The sequence below is a fragment of the Podarcis bocagei genome (genome assembly GCF_964188305.1).
Source record: "Podarcis bocagei genome assembly, chromosome: 10".
NCBI classification, from domain to species: domain Eukaryota; kingdom Metazoa; phylum Chordata; class Lepidosauria; order Squamata; family Lacertidae; genus Podarcis; species Podarcis bocagei.
The window spans coordinates 22,960,330-22,977,373 of record NC_138135.1 but is presented as its reverse complement, the minus strand read 5'-3'; the positions used below and the strand labels follow the sequence as shown (position 1 = coordinate 22,977,373).

Genomic DNA, 17,044 nt, shown 5'->3' with positions numbered 1-17,044 from the left:
GTGTATTCAGCTAGTCTCACAAGCAAGAAATTAAGTAACCAGTTTGTTGTTGTTCCCTATTTAGTCCGTACTACAGAGCGTCACATAGCCATGTGATGATTCCTCGCGAGTTTAGGGACTGGAAGCCAGGCAGCTCCATCAGCTGCAGTAATTGTGGGCAGGTAAGTGCAACCAGGGCTTAGGCATTACTGCCGTAGGGTGCATTTTTGTTAATTCGCCTACTTTTGGGACTTTTTGTTGTATTTGAGGAGAGAGAATGGGTGGCTAGGTAAAGGATTGTAAGATTTGAGACAAAGGATACAACCAGTCTCATAGCCACTAGATTCATTCCTGTGACAACACCCACCTTCAGCCAGTTTTTAAAACTTCCAAGGTCTGGAAACCTGGACATGTAAGAGATGCCAGATTCCATATTTGAACATGTAGCCATGTAGTTTCCTTGATCTCCCTAAGGTTTAAATGTTGTGTATCTCCCCCTTTCATGGGAATCTGTAATCAGTCTAGGGAGTAGCTACTCTACAGAAGAGGTCTTGGGAGCAAGGGGCGAGGGTGTATGAAGCCTGGCAGTAGGCTACATGTTTCACCATTAATTATGGGTTCTAGCCCATAATTGCTCGGCCTCCTGCTCTTCACATTACTTCTGTCCAACTGGGCATGAGAAAACCTGTCGTGTAGCTGAGTCTTCTAACTGGTCCTTGGAGCTAGAATAGAAGGCAGAACATGCATTACAGACCAGTAGGCAAGTGCTAAGAACCCAATCAGCCAAGCTCCAGTAATTAAACCTTTGCAAATATTAGTTGGGCGCAGCTGAAGGTGAAAGATGCAAAAGAGGACAGGTTGCATGACCACCTGCTGGAATTCCCTCTTCTCCCTAACTGGTCTGTATTTTGAAACTCTACACCTCTAGGCCACCCAGGTAGAACAAAGTTACATACAGTCAAGCTTGCTGAAATAAATTAGCCTCAGGGTGTTTAACTACATTGGATTGAGGAGCTGAACTACATATCTGAACGGCTGTTTAATAATAATAATAATAATAATAATAATAATAATAATAGTAATAATAGTAATAATAATATTTATACCCCAACAAAATATTAAAATACAGTAATGCATCAAACATTAAAAGCTTCCCTAAACAGGGCTGCCTTCAGATGTCTTCTAAAAGTCTGGTAGATGTTGTTCTCTTTGACATCTGGTGGGAGGGCGTTCCACAGGGCAGGTGCCACTACTGAGAAGGCCCTCTGCCTGGTTCCCTGTAACTTGGCATCTCGCAGTGAGGGAACCGCCAGAAGGCCCTCGCCTCTGGACCTCAGTGTCGGGGTAGAACAATGGGCCTGGAGACGCTCCTTCAGATATACTAGACCGAGGCCACTTCATAAATTCAGTATTCTATCAGACAAAACAAAATGCATCCATTTCTCCCTAGATATTATTGGCTTGATTATGAAACACTGTAGGGTTCCTTTCCTAATCGATTAGTCTTAAAATTCCTAGGTCACAGTTCAGTGAAAATGGTTTTGTGTTTTGTCTACTTTTGGCATGGGCTAATGCTTTCCCCAACTAAGTGTGTGGCACCCTTTTGAAACCTGGGTGGGCCTTGCCAATAACCTAACCGACCTGCTTTTTCTCCATACAGGAATGGGGCATGGAAATGATCTACCGGGAAGTCAAACTTCCCATGCTTGCCATCAAGCATTTTGTGGTGGAAACTCCAGACGGCCGAAGGACCTACAAGCAGTGGAGCAAAGTTACCTTTGACATCAAAGAGTTTGACTATTTTGAATACTGTTCTACTAATGCCTTGCTGGACAGCTAAGACATGGGGGGAAAGTGAAAAATGAACTAGTGCTCTCTAATATACCCAGTGTTTTGCATCCATAGGACATAATGTCAATACTCATAATGTCAAATCAATGCATAATGCCTTTGGGAAAACACCAGAGGCTGGAAGATGAAAGTTGGGGGAATTCTCAGGAACATTTCATGAAAAAGAACAGGTGATTAGGGTGGGAAGAGAAACTTCACGGCCACTAACAAGTCTTATCTACCTGAAACGGCTGTCTGGTTCTCTAAAACAAGAGGCTGGTCAGGGAAAATGCCTTATATGAGTGATGTCAAACTTGCAATTAAAATATATATTTTAGGGAGGGCTGGATTCTATGAAGGAAGTGTGTCTGTCTGTAGGATGTGTTTCTGTGTCTTGCTGTAAAATATTCCACATCCCTCATGCAGTCTGGTGTATAGTGTCACTCTATCAACCACTGCTTGTTGTTTTTTTTTAATTGGATCTTGCAGGGGCTGATCTATAACCTGGAAGCCCACTAGATTTGTAATTCTACTATGATATAGTCTATAAAATAAACAATATTAACCTACACTATGTAGAACGTGTCATTTTATTCCCCTATCTATTCCTTAAGTGTGTTATCCTTGCTTTATAAATCACCTGCATTTAATTCCTCAACATTACCAACAAGACTGACCACACTGGTGATGACAAAATAATTTTAAGCCTAGTATAACTACACAGAGAAATGCACAAGAGCACTGAAATCACAGAGAATAATTACTGATTTAATGATGCTTTTAATTTACAGGATACAAATTTTTAAAGTTTTCAACAAGAATTAAAGTGCGCAATTTTACAGTATTCCAGCTCTGACCATTATGGACCAAATATACATATGTTACAGAAATATATACACATATCTGCAAGTATTTTACATTCATGTACATTTTAACGATAACCACTCTCACAATCTTAAATGTTGCTTTTTCTTTTTGCATTTTATTTATGGTAGAGCAAAAAAACAAAGACGTATACCCTTTGAGATTTTACAATTTTTACAGCTTGTTCATCTGATACTATCAACTAAGACTTACCCCTGCTTCCACACAAGAATCATTCATGACATATTCCATATATTTCAGCTGCGTGACACTCTGAAGACTGTTGTGCAGTTGGTTGTTTTGTTTTTCCCCCCATGCCCTGCCTGCTTGTAACATTTTCCACCTTCTAAACTTCTTGAGACCAAGAGCAGGTGAGCTTCTATTCATTTTTATGTGGAACACTGGCTGGTATGTTGCATTTGTCGCAGAAAGGGAAATAGTTTCCCCTTCTTCCTAGAAAAAGGATTTAGATCTCTCATGAGATCTATTCCTTTTCTTTAATTTTTTAATTTAAAATATATTTATGCATTTGCAAGGAGTAACTCCAGACTGAGTAATACTGGAATTACATGTCCGGGGGGGGGGGAGTGTTTTTTATATATAAAACAGAACTCTTCTACTTCAGTAGAAAAATCTTGGGGGAAATCATATCTACATTCACTTTGAGAAAACGGGAAATAACAAAGTAGCCCCCAAACTGGAACATTATTTAATTTTTTCTCTTTAATGCATTTACACAATGGGTATCTCCCAATTAGATTTTAAATTGTTTACAGTGTACTTTGAGTGTAAAATATTGTGGAAACCAAGCCATCCCATAAATAAGATGTGCAAATTATAAAATTGGTTACCTTTTGTTAAACTGGATGAAGAAAGCTTTGAGTAGGGACTGAACTGTCATCAAGAGTTATTTTGCATGGATGAGAACATTCTAGTTTGCCCCGCAAAATTCTATCAAGAAAGAAACACATTTCTTCTTAAAAGATGGTGCTTAAATCCAGGGAAGAGGAGATAAGTAACCAATGGGGGGGGGATATAATTTACATGACTTGTGCTTAAACTGATCATCTCCTTTCCCATTTAATTTTGCTATGGTTGCTTACATCAGTGCTTCTCAAACTTTCTCATGGGGTGGACTGGCAAATCCCACCCCTTCTGATGTGCTAGGAGTTGGTACCATATTGGGTACCTGAAGCATCCCACCCATCCTGGGCTGTGGTGGAGTCACCACAGACCAGCAGCCGATGGCTCATGAACTGGACCGTCACTGAGTAGCACTGGCTTACATGAATGAAAGCAAGACAATCGTCACCATGGATTTTGTTTGGGCTCCTCAGTGACATAAACTGTAGACACCATCTAGAACCTTAATCCTATTATCCATCACACGTTAGCATTGTGGCAGAGGATGGTTACATCATTTTTCAGCAATGCAAAGATTACACCAATAAGGGACTTTTCATTTCAGGTGTGAAAGAATATGTGAAGTGCTAAAGCATGAACTCTTGAGGATGTTTGCTCCAAGGAGCTCTGATTGATCCTGGCTCACTGACCTGCTTTTGAACACTGTACAAACAAGTGGCAAAAATGTACACAGCTGCATTTCATGTACAGAAGTGAGTGCATGCTAAATATCTGTACAAACTTATACTGCCCACAGCATGCCCTAAAATTAATGCAAGTCTTTCTAAATGACAGGATCCACTGTCCTGTGTGTACATGCGGTTCCTACTGTAAACCCTGGCTGAGGCAATGGGCAATGATTTATTTGACAATCGTAATAGCCCCACATGCAAAAAGAGCTGCTTTCTACCTTATGTTTGCATTGCGGCAAGAAAGCTCATGTGTGTGCAAGCTTCCCCTCTCAGTTTAACCAACAGGGCAGCTCCATGTACACACCCCTTTGCACATGTTTTTCTTCTTCTTCTCTTAATGACATTTTTTAATGCAACAAAATATTTTTGGGAAGAGGGTGGCGTCATAGGCACCAGCCAGTCAGCACTGTGCACATCTGGCATTTGCTGAAACCAGCATAAAATTTCCCCTCAGCTCAACATGCTCTGAGAAGGAAGCAACGATTGTGCTTCCACACTGCTAACTCCTCTTTTCATGAACAATGTTTACATAGCCCTAGATTTAAGAGTGCACTAATCTATAATCATTTGAAAAATACAATGAAGAAAAGTGTTCCTTTTTTATGCCTTCAGGAAAAAAGCAGTTCACGGTTGTGAACCAATACACCAGTTACTTGCCCTGGGACACTCTTAGCACGATGAGCCTTGAGTTAGTCGGGAAAAATGAAGGATTGCAAGAAAAGGGAAAAGCCACTCCACAACAATTGATTTGCACCTGCACATACAAAATGCCACTGAAGATGGATAAATGCTTTTGAGTTAAAGACTAAGAAGTCAATAGAGCTAAAGGTATCAAGATGGCACAGCGCTACAGACTTCTTTCATTATTCAAGTATATTTACATCCAGCAACAATAAAAACAATAGTACACTTAGTCAAAGTACAACTGATAATTACATTTGGTATACCCATGCTTTATCAAACTACTTTAGTTTTTCCTATCACTGAAGCCATTTCCAGTGACCCAACCAAATTTCACTGTCCCACTGAAAGCAGAGAGACTTACGTTTACTAACTTTGGCAAGATTATGGCCAATATTCCACACACCCCAAATATGTCAAATTACAGCCAGCTGTAGATTCAAATCTAGCAAAGAAAAAAAAAAGGGGGTTTAAGCCAATAAATTTGCAAGTCCCAAATTCATTCTCAACTGAGCAATTACAAAATTACTGTATTTAAAAATCAACTTTTATCAGAATGCAAGAACGTTTAAATAAGGCAGAAAAGACACTAGCACATAGTATTTCTACACTGTAAGTTTACCTTGCTTATATTGGCAAAGTTGAAGGAGGAAAAATGCAGAAAATGTTCAGTTAAAAAAACAACATTTGACACACAAGCATTGTTTTGGGGTGGCTTATTGTCGGCAATGTGGATATTCCAAGTGGTCAGTCCTTTTGTGCACTACAGTTCATGGAATTTATTCTCTGACGCAGCAGTGGGTGGGTGGGTTTCTCATCACTACCAACCCCATGAGGATCATCCACCAAACACCAAGGTACAGTGGCGTAGCGTGGGTTGTCAGCACCCGGGGCAAGGCAAGTAATTTGCGCCCCCTAACCCGTGGATTTGCGCCCCCTAACCCTAACCCCCAGATGTTGCGCCCGGTGCGGCCGGCCCCCCCTGCACCCCCCCACGCTATGCCACTGCCAAGGTAACATTATGGTTTGAACTGGCAGGCATTTTTAAGCCAAGTGCTGCTCAAGTGGTCAAGCAAGAGAAGCATATGAAACACCATCAATGGATCGGTGCAGAAGGAGCACCAGGTCCTTGCTAACCACACTTAGCGAACGGGGATCCAGCTTCAGCAATGCATGCTTGGTCTCTGTCACTTCTACCTGCAGCAAGTTTTCCTTCTTCGGCATAGTTGAGCAGCTCATTGTCATTAACCACAGACCGTTATGGTTTCCCTTCATCTAGCATCAGAAGTAATTGGTAAAAGCACAAGGACATGCAGATTGGGTTACAAAAGCTGTCCCTCTCTCTCTACTGAAGCAATTACTTAAATTGGGTTGCAAAGTGTGTACATAAACACAAAGACAAAAACACACACTCCTTCCTTATTGCATCTTGCTGCATGCTAACTCCATACAGAACCAGTCAAACAGACAGTTAAATAAAAGAAGAAATGGGGTAACAGTTAAAAGGCCAATACAACATGAAAATTAAGACTTCTGAACACAAATTCCAGTATTTTCCAACGACACACAGAAGTTCTGCTTAGAATGAGATACAGCTTGAAAATGTTAACCAAGAAGCCAGAACTTTTGTTACCCATATGTGGGATGGCCTCGGGAGAAAACAAATTAAAAGGGCCACTTCTTTGTCCTAGAAATCCTACAGAAATAAGAATGTACCTTAAAAGGTTTTGGAGCCAGAATAGGGTAAGGAAATCAGACTATATATCTTATTTACCTCATCTTTATTACAAAGTAGTCATTAGCTGTGCTTTACGCAGGAGTCTTAAGGACCCCAGCACTTGAACATCGAAGTAAATCTCATTTCTTTCAATGGAACGTTGCTTCTATGCAAGTGTGCTTAGGATATTTAATAGGAAGTGCTCTCTAAGTGCTATATAGGGGCCATTATTATTATTATTATTATTATTATTATTATTATTATTATTGATGCTTTCCCTCCCCCCAAGGTTTCCACTACACACCTGCAAACTGGGAGGGGAAAGATGAAGGAAATCTGACATTACCTGTGTGCTTGTTTTCCATCCTCCAGCCCCCTCATCCCAAACATTATAGGGATAATTACAGCCCATTTCCATTCCTTTCCAACCCATATAGCATACCATGTGATCAACTATAAATGGTTACTAGCCCTGGTACAAAAAGTGTGCTTTCAAACAAGGTTCCCAGAACCAAAACCACCATATAGACACCCCTCCTATTCATCAGGGAAGGAACATAAGGCCTCTTTCTAAAAATCAACTGCCCATAATTTCATTGTAGTAGAAGTGTAATAGTTGGTTTTCCATTTTTAAAAAACCCCAACATTTAGGATAACTGCATGTACACAAAAAGGTTAACAGTCAATGATTAACTCTGCGCTGAGAGCCACATCAGAAATATACAATGAGTTAGAAGATTTTGTTTCCAACATGCTTATTTTAGGCCTGCTTTCCATATTACACCTTTCGTACAATTAAATATTTCAAATGGGTTTGAGGAATAAAGATACAGCCTGATTGTAGAGTGTCACACATGATAAACAAAAAACACACATTTTGTTGTTCATGCACATGCGCAATCGCCACATAGGGCAACTTATGCCTTGATGCATTCTTTTTCCTTGTTGGCACAACGTGATTGTGAGTAATTAACACAATTTTATGGTAAGAAGCAATGGACATTCTGTATACCAGATGACATCTGGCCGCACTTACTATGTGGTAGTAACAACAACAACAACCCTTCCCTCAAGGATGAAAAGTAAATAGCCTGTTCAAAGTCTAAAATGAAGAAGAAAGAGCGGCATTTATGAAAAGGGAAGAGTCCACTCAAAACTGTCCCTGAAATTAAATCCAACCTAAACAAAGGCGGATGCTGCATTACTCAAGAGATTCTGTGTTAGGGTGAATGAAAGGAGAGATCTCCCCAATCAGTTGGCAAAGGAATCTGGCACATCTCTGTGGATGGGAAGCATTTCCCAGCAGCAGCAATATGGAAAGTTCCAATAAAGACAAGGCAAAGTACTGGAAAATAATTCATTTTCTTTCTTTTGCATTAAGTTTTTTTAAAAACTATTTTTAAATGACACCTCAGCAGCAACATCAGCTAAAAAACCCCAGGAGTTGCAAAAGGAATCTCAGGCCTACAGTAGAGGAATAGGATTGGATCAAGGCTCATCCCTAATCTAGTAAGATTACTATTGCTCTAATAAAGAGCCCTATGCTTCCTCTGGATTTCCAGTTTTACTTTTCTCTCTAAAAGCCACAAGGTTCTTTCCATCATAGGCATGTTTACTTTTGTACTACATGCAGAAATGCAGACAGAAATTGTCTGCATAGAAACATTAGGAAGAAGACAGAATGCACAACCAGTGCAGGTCTATTCATTCACCAGAATATTACTGAATGAGTCTAGAACAGGGTCTGGTTTGTTGGCTCAGACTGGCAGTACAGCAAACTGTCACCTTGAGAATTCTGTTAGCTCCTTTATCTAGTTATTGGTGAAGCAAGCCCATCCGGAAGGCATTGGGTGGGCACTAATATTTCAATTCCACTGGTATTTTGGAAAGAGTGCTTTGCATATTTAATACTTAGCAAAAGTGAGTAAAGCATGAAAGAAGTATTTAAAATGGGATATATAAAACATCTCTTCAGACCTCCGTATTTTTAACATGAAGGCTTGAAGACAGTTTCCCTGCAATCAGAAGCCTGTCTTGTTGGGGTCACCTATCATACAGAGATTTCAAAGCAGTTTCAACAGAATGTACTTAGCATTCTCCTCAAACCTTCCTGCTAAATGCATGAATGCCTGAAGAACCATCACAGCCAAGGACTAGTGGGCGCAGATCCTGCATGCATTCTCCTGCCTCTTGCCCATGGGTAAGCCTTTGTGTTCAGGTAAATGTCTGACTATGCCTTTAGTCTCTTCAAATTGTGGCTATTTAGCAGAGAAATATTAAAAACTGGTATCTTCCCCCTGGCCAGGTAGATTTGAACTTAAGTAACTGAACACAGACCAATCCGGAGGTGCAAGATAAAATTAGCAAGTTACAACAAAACTGTTACTGTCCTTATTGGCTCAATACTGCAAAACGTAATGAAGATATAATTCCCTAAGAATCCTTTTATGCACTAAGTAAGGTCCAGGTATTCAGGTTTGTTTTTAAAAAAGCCATACCCCCTACAAAATCAGATTTCATGTCTATTATGTTATACAATCCAGTGTGTAATGTTCCATGTAAACAGTGGGTGCAATCACATATTGCAATGGCAGATCTGCCACCCACTGTATAAGTGGGTATGAGTCATATAATACAGTTAATACAGTAGTAATAACTGTTGCAACATGTGCATGGTTAGTGAGAGTTATAACAGCTAAATTCAAATATGCCACATCATTGTTTGTGTCAACCGTAATTTAGAATCCAAAGCACAATTTGAGTTTCCAAATCTACAGGAAACCATGGTTTAGGGAAACTTGCAGGCTTTCATATTTTCTGCTCAGCACTGCCGTCTCAATGTGGTTGCCTCTGACTTAGCTATGATTTGTCAACTACAGTTTGCACAAAGCATGTACAGTAAACCATGGGTTAGGGAAACTTCCATATTGTCTGCTCAGCACTACTGTCTCAATGCAGTTGCCTCTGACTTTTAACTATGATTTGTCAACTACAGTTTGCACAAGGCATGGTTTAATGGTGTTTTTTGCTGTCTTAAATCATGGCTTGTCAATTCAGACATCCTCCTAAGCTATGTATATTTAATATTTCTTAATCACGATTTGATGTGATGTCTAGATTGATTAATGATAATATTAAGGTCCGGGTGTTAGTGACCAACTATAAAGGCATAATACATGATCACAAGTGATCATTTAAGACCAGGCTGTTATTTACTGAAGCACTTGCTGTAATTTTAAAAAGGTAGCACCACCTTCTAAAGGTTAACAGGCACAGGACTGAGTAGAGGAATTATTATGTTTTTCAAAACACAGCCAGGACTTGCACATCCATTACATGCCATTTGACTTACTACTGCTTTTTAAGCTCTACGTTTATGTATAAAAATATCAATGCCATCAGATATAAACAAGTAACTAGTTGTTTTTAATTTAGAATCCTCTGCTTAAATTTTCAGGAGGATGCATGCTTTATAAATCATAGGCAAACAGCATGAACCTAGTATCAGGAAGTCAAATCAAAATTAAGTATATTACATTTTTCTCTCTAATAGCATACCCTGCAAATCTTATATATTGTACTTGTTTAATAATTTTTAAAATGGAAAAAAGAATGAGGGTTTTCAATAGACAATTTAGAAATTTTAGATACTCTGGGTATTGTTCTTTTCTCAAACACAAATTGATAGAATATATGTACAAGTCAGTGTAAATAGTGCTAGAATTTAGATACAATAAACCAAACTGTCTTTACATTCCACTACACATCTATTTTGGCAAAAGTGGAGGTATATCTTAAGACACAGCTACGAGTCCTAGAATGCAGCCAAGATATACCAGTACTGACATCAATATGAAACAAGCCATTTCTTTCTGAATAGCATTCATTTCATATGATGCTATTTTCTTGAGAAGAGTGGTATGGTTATATTGGTCACTCTTTGATAGACATTCATTTAATAAAAAGGAAATGTGGAAGGGTACATTAATTTTATTGACACAACATAAATATAAGAAAAAGTTCCCTAAAAAAAAGGATGAACATTGTTTTTCTTTTCCAACATAAAGTGCTAAGAAACGTGGTTGAGCCAGGAAGGCTGGCTTCTTTCTTGCTGATTTCAGAATTAGTGTCAACCAAAGTTTTGAGTGGAGAGAGAGAGAAATACATTACAGACCATCTGCTACGTCAAGTTTCAGCTTCCAGTTTTGCAGAGCTTTCATGCTGGTCCTCTAAACTCATCCGCAAATCATCGGGGCAGTCCGGTGTTTCGCCTTTGACGGCCAAATGGATGACCTTCAACCACTTCTGTTTTAGTTCCTCATTGTCTGCGGCAAAGCTGTGCACTGACTTGGACTGAGTCAATTTGAAACTGTGTGGAAGGTCAGCGCTTCTTGGAGTGTCATCTACTGTGTAGCCCAGCAAAGGGATGGTAGCTAGCGCTTTTACATCCTAAGCAAACAGAAATAATAACCTTTTAAAAAAGCTCTGGGTTTGGTAAGGAGGAGAGGAGAGTAATCGACCAACCGATTACATAACATTTTTTCCCCAACTTAACCCAAGACGTTCTAAAGGAAATCAGAGTGTAAGACTTCAGCCCCCGTCACACAAACCTCTCACACCAGCAGGGGCAGACAGGTGTTGGGAGGAAAGGAAAAGCTCTATTGTGGTGGTCTTTAGCAAGATAGAAATATGGAGATGGCATATGCACCTGCAGGAGAAAGTCCAGAAGTGGAGAAATCCTAATCCTACGATGTGCCTTCTTATCCTCTTATTACCTACCCCTCCACCCCACAATTATTCACATGATGAGCACTGGGGAAGCAGAATGATGCCATGGTCTCCGCAACAATTTATTTCTGTGAAAAACACCTTGTTTGTCTGCTGAAGGGAACAGATTAAAAAAATCAGAGGAAGTGGGACAGAGTGCACAGTCGATAATTGCAAAGCTGTTACTGGGAACAGTTGTACCCCACTTTTCATGCACCCTATCAGAGGATTTTTTTGTCCAACACATTCTCCCTACGTACCTGTGGAGCACCGTACATATATAATACAAGGGCTTCCTGCTTAGGAATCACACACCAAGCCTTCTGCCAAGTCTTAGATTTTTCCAAGTATTGGAGAAAACTACATATCACACTGTTCCCGGATACTTCTGCTGATTCAATCTGTAAGGGTGGAAGAGAAATATTTTATTTCAGAGAATTCCAATAGTTTAGTCTAGCTATAGCACAGTTCCTCAGATTATTATAGTTAGAACATAAGATGTTATCCATTTGCTGAGAGTTAAAGTACAGCAAATGTCAGTTGAGTCAAATATTAGAAGGAACCAGACAAGATAAATCTCAATCCCTGACACTGAATTCACTATTTTGGTCTTTGAAAAAATAACATGGCATGGAAGCAAGGAAGTGTTAGGACACAGAACTGATGCTGAGAGAATGGAGTGCTGTTATGTTTCTATAAGTTCCTGATAAAGATGGGAACTAGCTATTCTGACGCTGGGTGCCTCATAAAGGACAAAATGGTGAGTTTAAAGAACAGTTGAATGGGGGAAAAGAATAGTAATGGAAGCTTCTGCTGAAACAGAAGTCTCAAGATCATCTGCCAACCTTGGTTGGTTTTTAGTCAATAGCCCCCCACTCTCTGCAAATCTCACTCGAGTACAGACACGCTTCTCTCTTCTCCCTCTGCCCAAACTTCACCAGCTGTAAATGTCTGTAAGAATCCAGCAACCCTATAAAATGTGTCATATTCAAAAGGGGGGCCGGAAGTGTGGTCAAAGGATCATGACTTGAGCCAAATCCATCCACCTAAGTCAAAATGGTCTCCATATGCAGGCTATTTTTAAAATGTATGTATGGGTATACATATAGTGAGAGACAGATAGACAGACACAAAACTTGCTTGGTGGCTGATCCACACAGTTTTCCAGATGCTGCCATAAACTATTGACATAAAAGGCTTTGCAGAAGCAAAGAGATCCACTACATGACAGAGGCAAAAGCATGTGACTTGGTCTTTTTTTCCATGAATGGCTTGCCACACACAGCAGTTGCCATCCTGATGCAGCTCTAAGCAGCCACATCAAGGTGGCCGTTCTGTGAAACGATGGCTTTTATCTGTATCTAAACAAACACAGGATATGAATCCTAGTCTCAGGTCCAATCCAAAAGCTCTGTATCTTAGTACCATGCAAACCATCCAAGAAAAATGCATCATCTTCCACTGAAAGGTAAGCCAAAGAGCATATTACACACAACACAAATAAATAACTCTTTAAATGTCATACCTCCAAAATTCCTTTCTTCTTCTTTTCTTCGCTATCTGTGCATCCTGTTATAATGTGGTAGCAGTCCTTACAAACCTTGTTCAGCTTACCACCATCATACTCAAGATGAGCTTTGTAATCAGAACATTTCCAGCAAACCACCTTAAGAAGAGGAAGAGGGGAATGAATTATTCTGGAATATTATTTTCCCTCTTCCCCATTCATTCTATATGGTGAGATTTTGCCAAACACGTGCCTCCTGACAGTTCCAAAAATGAAAGTCATCCATACTTGTTCCAAGGAAGAAACCTCCCTGAATTAGCTCTGCCACCCAAATCAATGCAATCCAAGACCCACAAACAATTAATTCAGGCTTAGGTTGTGAGATTACAATGCTTTTGTGATTCCCTCTTCTTCCCCAATAGAATTAAACCTGAGATTCTCATTTTATTTTTTATTTTTTTGTTGCATTTATATACCACCTTTTCCTTCTAAGGAATACATGGTTCCCCTCTCCCATTTCATCCTCACAAGAACCCTATGAAGTAGGTGAGGCCAAGAGATGGTGGCTGGCCCAAATGACCCAACCTAGCTAAGGGCTCATTCAGACTTCTGCTTGTCCCGCCACTTTCCCCCAGGGAAATCTGATATTTACTGCTGAATCGGAGCAAACATCCATCAGGTTTACTGTAGATTGACGTCTGCTCTGATTCAGCGCTAAACAGAAAACAGGGGCAAATAGGAAACCACACAGACCCGAGCTTCCTAGGCACAGGACGAGCGGAAGTGTGGCCAAGCCGGGTTGTATCCACTACAGACATCCCATTGACACAAGGGCTTCTGCTTGAGCAACAAAACTTCAATTAGCTCTCCTCCCCCAATGCCCCACCACCAAACCTCCTCCATAGGATTGAGGCAAAACCCATAACAAACTGAGGGAGCAAGGAGCAGTTCCACGGAACAAGTAGAAGCCCTTGCACAAATGGGACGACTTCGTGGATATAGCTCAAAGGAAATAAAATTCTCTCAACTAGTAATGGAACCCTAGTCACCCTGACAAAGCTTCAAATTGAAGGTTAGTTGACTTAGTTGAACTAGGTTAGTTGAATTAGATTATCAGTTGAAAAATCAGGTTAGTTGAATTAGATTATCAGTTGAAAAATCAGGTTAGTTGAATTAGATTATCAGTTGAAAAATCAGATATTAGTGACAGCTTAGAGAATAAAAACAAAGCAAAAACTGTCTTCATCTTAGCTGCATCATCATCGAGGCAGGAAAAGACTTAAAAATCACCAACTGCTGAAAGAACAATTTAATGGGAAATTTCCTGAGCTGTCCGCAAAGGGAATCAGTTTGGCTCATACAGTGAAGCCGCCGCCCACATTTTGACCACTGCTCAATGGCTCGCTCAACGGCAACAAAGCAGCATTTAGAAGCCACCAGCAGATGGCGGATCTGAGCAGGTTTTGGGCTGATCCAGCATCTGTTAACCAACTAGTAGACATGGCTTTGTGCTTACATGCCCACATGCTCGGCAATGATGCCTCCTCCTCGTCAGCGCATTGAAGGATTCCTTGCATTTCATGCACATGGTCACTTCATTGTCCCGAATCCATCTTGGTGCTCTCTTCCCAAGCTCAGCAGTCTGAAGGGAGGTGTGCAGAAATTATGAAGTCATTCGCAGCAGCGAAGAAAACAAATCACTTTATTTCAGTGGGAAAGTAGCAGCACAACACAAGCAGTTTGGGAATATACATGTTTCTCGTTTTCTGTACTCCATAAAGTATTGACACTGTATTTTTTCTGCTCTTTGATCTGGTTTTCATAAATGCATTTTATTGATTATACTATGTTACATTATATATGCAAATAACTTTGGTGATTTGTCATATAAGTGAAAAGCAGCATCTTCTGCATAAAACAGAGCACCGTACATCTTGATAGCACAATAAACTATGGTAAGCAGCAGCAGCAACAACAGCAGTAATAAACCATATTCTCACATGAGCATCTAACAAGGGTAAAGGACATGCTCATATGGATGCAAATGTGTTTTGTGAATTAATACTAAGAAACCAAGGCTGGATACATATGATGTGTTTATAGTGTATTTGAAGCACATTTTTACACTCAAACAATTCTGGGCACTGCAGTTTGTTAAGGGTTGTTGGAAACTGTACCTCTGTAAGGGACAAACTACAATGTCCAGAATTCTTTGTGGGAAAGAAAGTTGCTTTGAATGTGCTTTAAAGGTACAGCGTGTACGCAGGCCTCAAAGTGGAAACCTAACTGGGACAAGGCTAAGTATGAGGCCTCACTTTCAAAAGCCATTCCCAGCATTTTCAGGTACAATTTTCACATCAGCAGCTTCAGACATACCCTATCAAAACGTTATGGGTGCCCACTTACAGAAACTTCAATAGGTATGTCCTCATATTCTTTTGCAATAGCAGTTCTGAATGTTTCATTCCTTTGCTGAAAAGCATCTATAGTATTCTGGAGAGCCTGGAATGAATAGCATGGGTCAGAACTACTAAAACTTCAAATCTAACCAATTTAATGACAAAACAAAGGAGGTCACACAGCACGCTTGATTTACAGCTAGCATATTCGTTAATTTTAAAAAGGAATAAGCATTGAAAGTTTTAGATTAAAGGAAGCACAGAAATAAGGCAGATTCCAAAGCAGCAGCAGTCTTAGGTTGTTGCAGCAAATACAAAATCCTTTCTAACAACTAGCAAACTTATTGTGGCATAGGTTTTTTAAAAATCACATTTACCTTTATCCATTCTTCTTTATCTTGTTCAGAACTACAGGAAACAGTTGGGACATAACAGTTAAAAGCAAGTTCAGGAAACATTCATTAGCTAGAGTCAAATCAATTTCTGTTTATTCAAGGCACCTATTACTTTGACTTGCCTACGATGTAAATCTGAACACAGAAGGCTTAAGTGAGAATACTGTACTGAAAATGCCCCATTAAAAGAAAAAAAAGCTTGGCATCCTGTACTCAAACGCTGATGCGCTTCAGTTGTGCAGGATTATTTCAAATGAAATTTTAATTATGAAGCATGATGGCATTCTTAGCAGTAGCCTCCTGTCTCTCTCCCCACCCCCCAATACATAGTGGTAAGGAAATGTCAAATGATTCCATCCAGAACACACAAACAGAAACTCTTTCCAACATTCACAAATCATTCAATTATAATTAGAGGTGGATTTCTCCCATCTTTCATAACTTCCCTCCACCCTCCAAAAGGTAAAGATATTTAATACTATAACCATCCATTTTTATAGCAAACCCTCTCAAATAAATCATATCTGTGACTCCACACAAATATTTTACTGCCCAATTTGAAGTCTATCTAAAAATAGTTTTGTAAGCCACCCAAAGAACTGATGTCACGGGGCAGCTACATAAAATTACTTAATAAAAAAATAACATCTAAACACAAAAGTGTACACACTAGGTGTACAAGATGTATAGGAATAGAGAGTTCTAACAGGCAACGGAGGGTGGTCTTCCCCCCATATTAAAATTGCCGTTAAAATACTCCTCTGTATCTTTGGGGAGACTGGAGTCATGCAATTCCTTCTACTTACTTAAATCTCTTGTGACGCACTAGAAGTTCTTTTGGGGCATTCTAATGCGCCCTTGCACAATTTGAAAATTATTGCTCCAGTGGTTTCAAATTCCAGCATTAGGACAGATTGTGCACTCTTATAATCATGGGTATCTCCTGTCTGATATTAAAGCAAAGTAAGATGGATAAGAAGGGACGCGGGTGGCGCTGTGGGTAAAACCTCAGTGCCTAGGACTTGCTGATCATAAGGTCGGCAGTTCGAATCCCCGCGGCGGGGTGAGCTCCCGTCGTTTGGTCCCAGCTCCTGCCCACCTAGCAGTTCGAAAGCACCCCTAAGTGCAAGTAGATAAATAGGTACTGCTGGCTCACCAGTGCAGCTTCGTCACACTGGCCACGTGACCTGGAAGTGTCTCCGGACAGCGCCGGCTCCCGGCCTCTTAAGTGAGATGAGCGCACAACCCTAGAGTCGGTCACGACTGGCCCGTACGGGCAGGGGTACCTTGACCTTTTAAGATGGATAAAG

The 17,044-nt window shown here is 40.1% G+C and overlaps 2 protein-coding genes across 13 annotated transcripts in view; one reads left to right on the top strand and one right to left on the bottom strand.

Annotated features, from left to right (window-relative positions):
* Positions 1–2,378, top strand: part of DHX58 (DExH-box helicase 58) — a 37,395-nt gene extending 35,017 nt beyond the window's left edge. For 3 of the 4 annotated variants that reach the window (XM_081212047.1, XM_081212048.1, XM_081212049.1), the window contains 2 exons: positions 65–161; positions 1,640–2,378. In XM_081212047.1, coding sequence (XP_081068173.1) covers positions 65–161; positions 1,640–1,819 — 277 coding nt within the window. In that variant the 3' untranslated portion in view covers positions 1,820–2,378. The remainder of the gene's footprint in view (positions 1–64; positions 162–1,639) is intronic. The other variant, XR_014012709.1, reaches the window with a different exon arrangement.
* Positions 606–17,044, bottom strand: part of FGD4 (FYVE, RhoGEF and PH domain containing 4) — a 116,160-nt gene continuing 99,721 nt past the window's right edge. For 6 of the 9 annotated variants that reach the window (XM_081212030.1, XM_081212036.1, XM_081212033.1 and 3 more), the window contains 6 exons: positions 15,717–15,747; positions 15,347–15,442; positions 14,457–14,582; positions 12,959–13,099; positions 11,694–11,834; positions 6,900–11,115 (listed from right to left, as the gene is read on the bottom strand). In XM_081212030.1, the coding sequence (XP_081068156.1) occupies positions 10,852–11,115; positions 11,694–11,834; positions 12,959–13,099; positions 14,457–14,582; positions 15,347–15,442; positions 15,717–15,747 (799 nt within the window). In that variant the 3' untranslated portion in view covers positions 6,900–10,851. Of the gene's footprint in view, positions 702–2,569; positions 5,395–6,899; positions 11,116–11,693; positions 11,835–12,958; positions 13,100–14,456; positions 14,583–15,346; positions 15,443–15,716; positions 15,748–17,044 lie in introns of those variants that run through there. The other 3 variants (XR_014012707.1, XM_081212031.1, XR_014012708.1) reach the window with 3 other exon arrangements.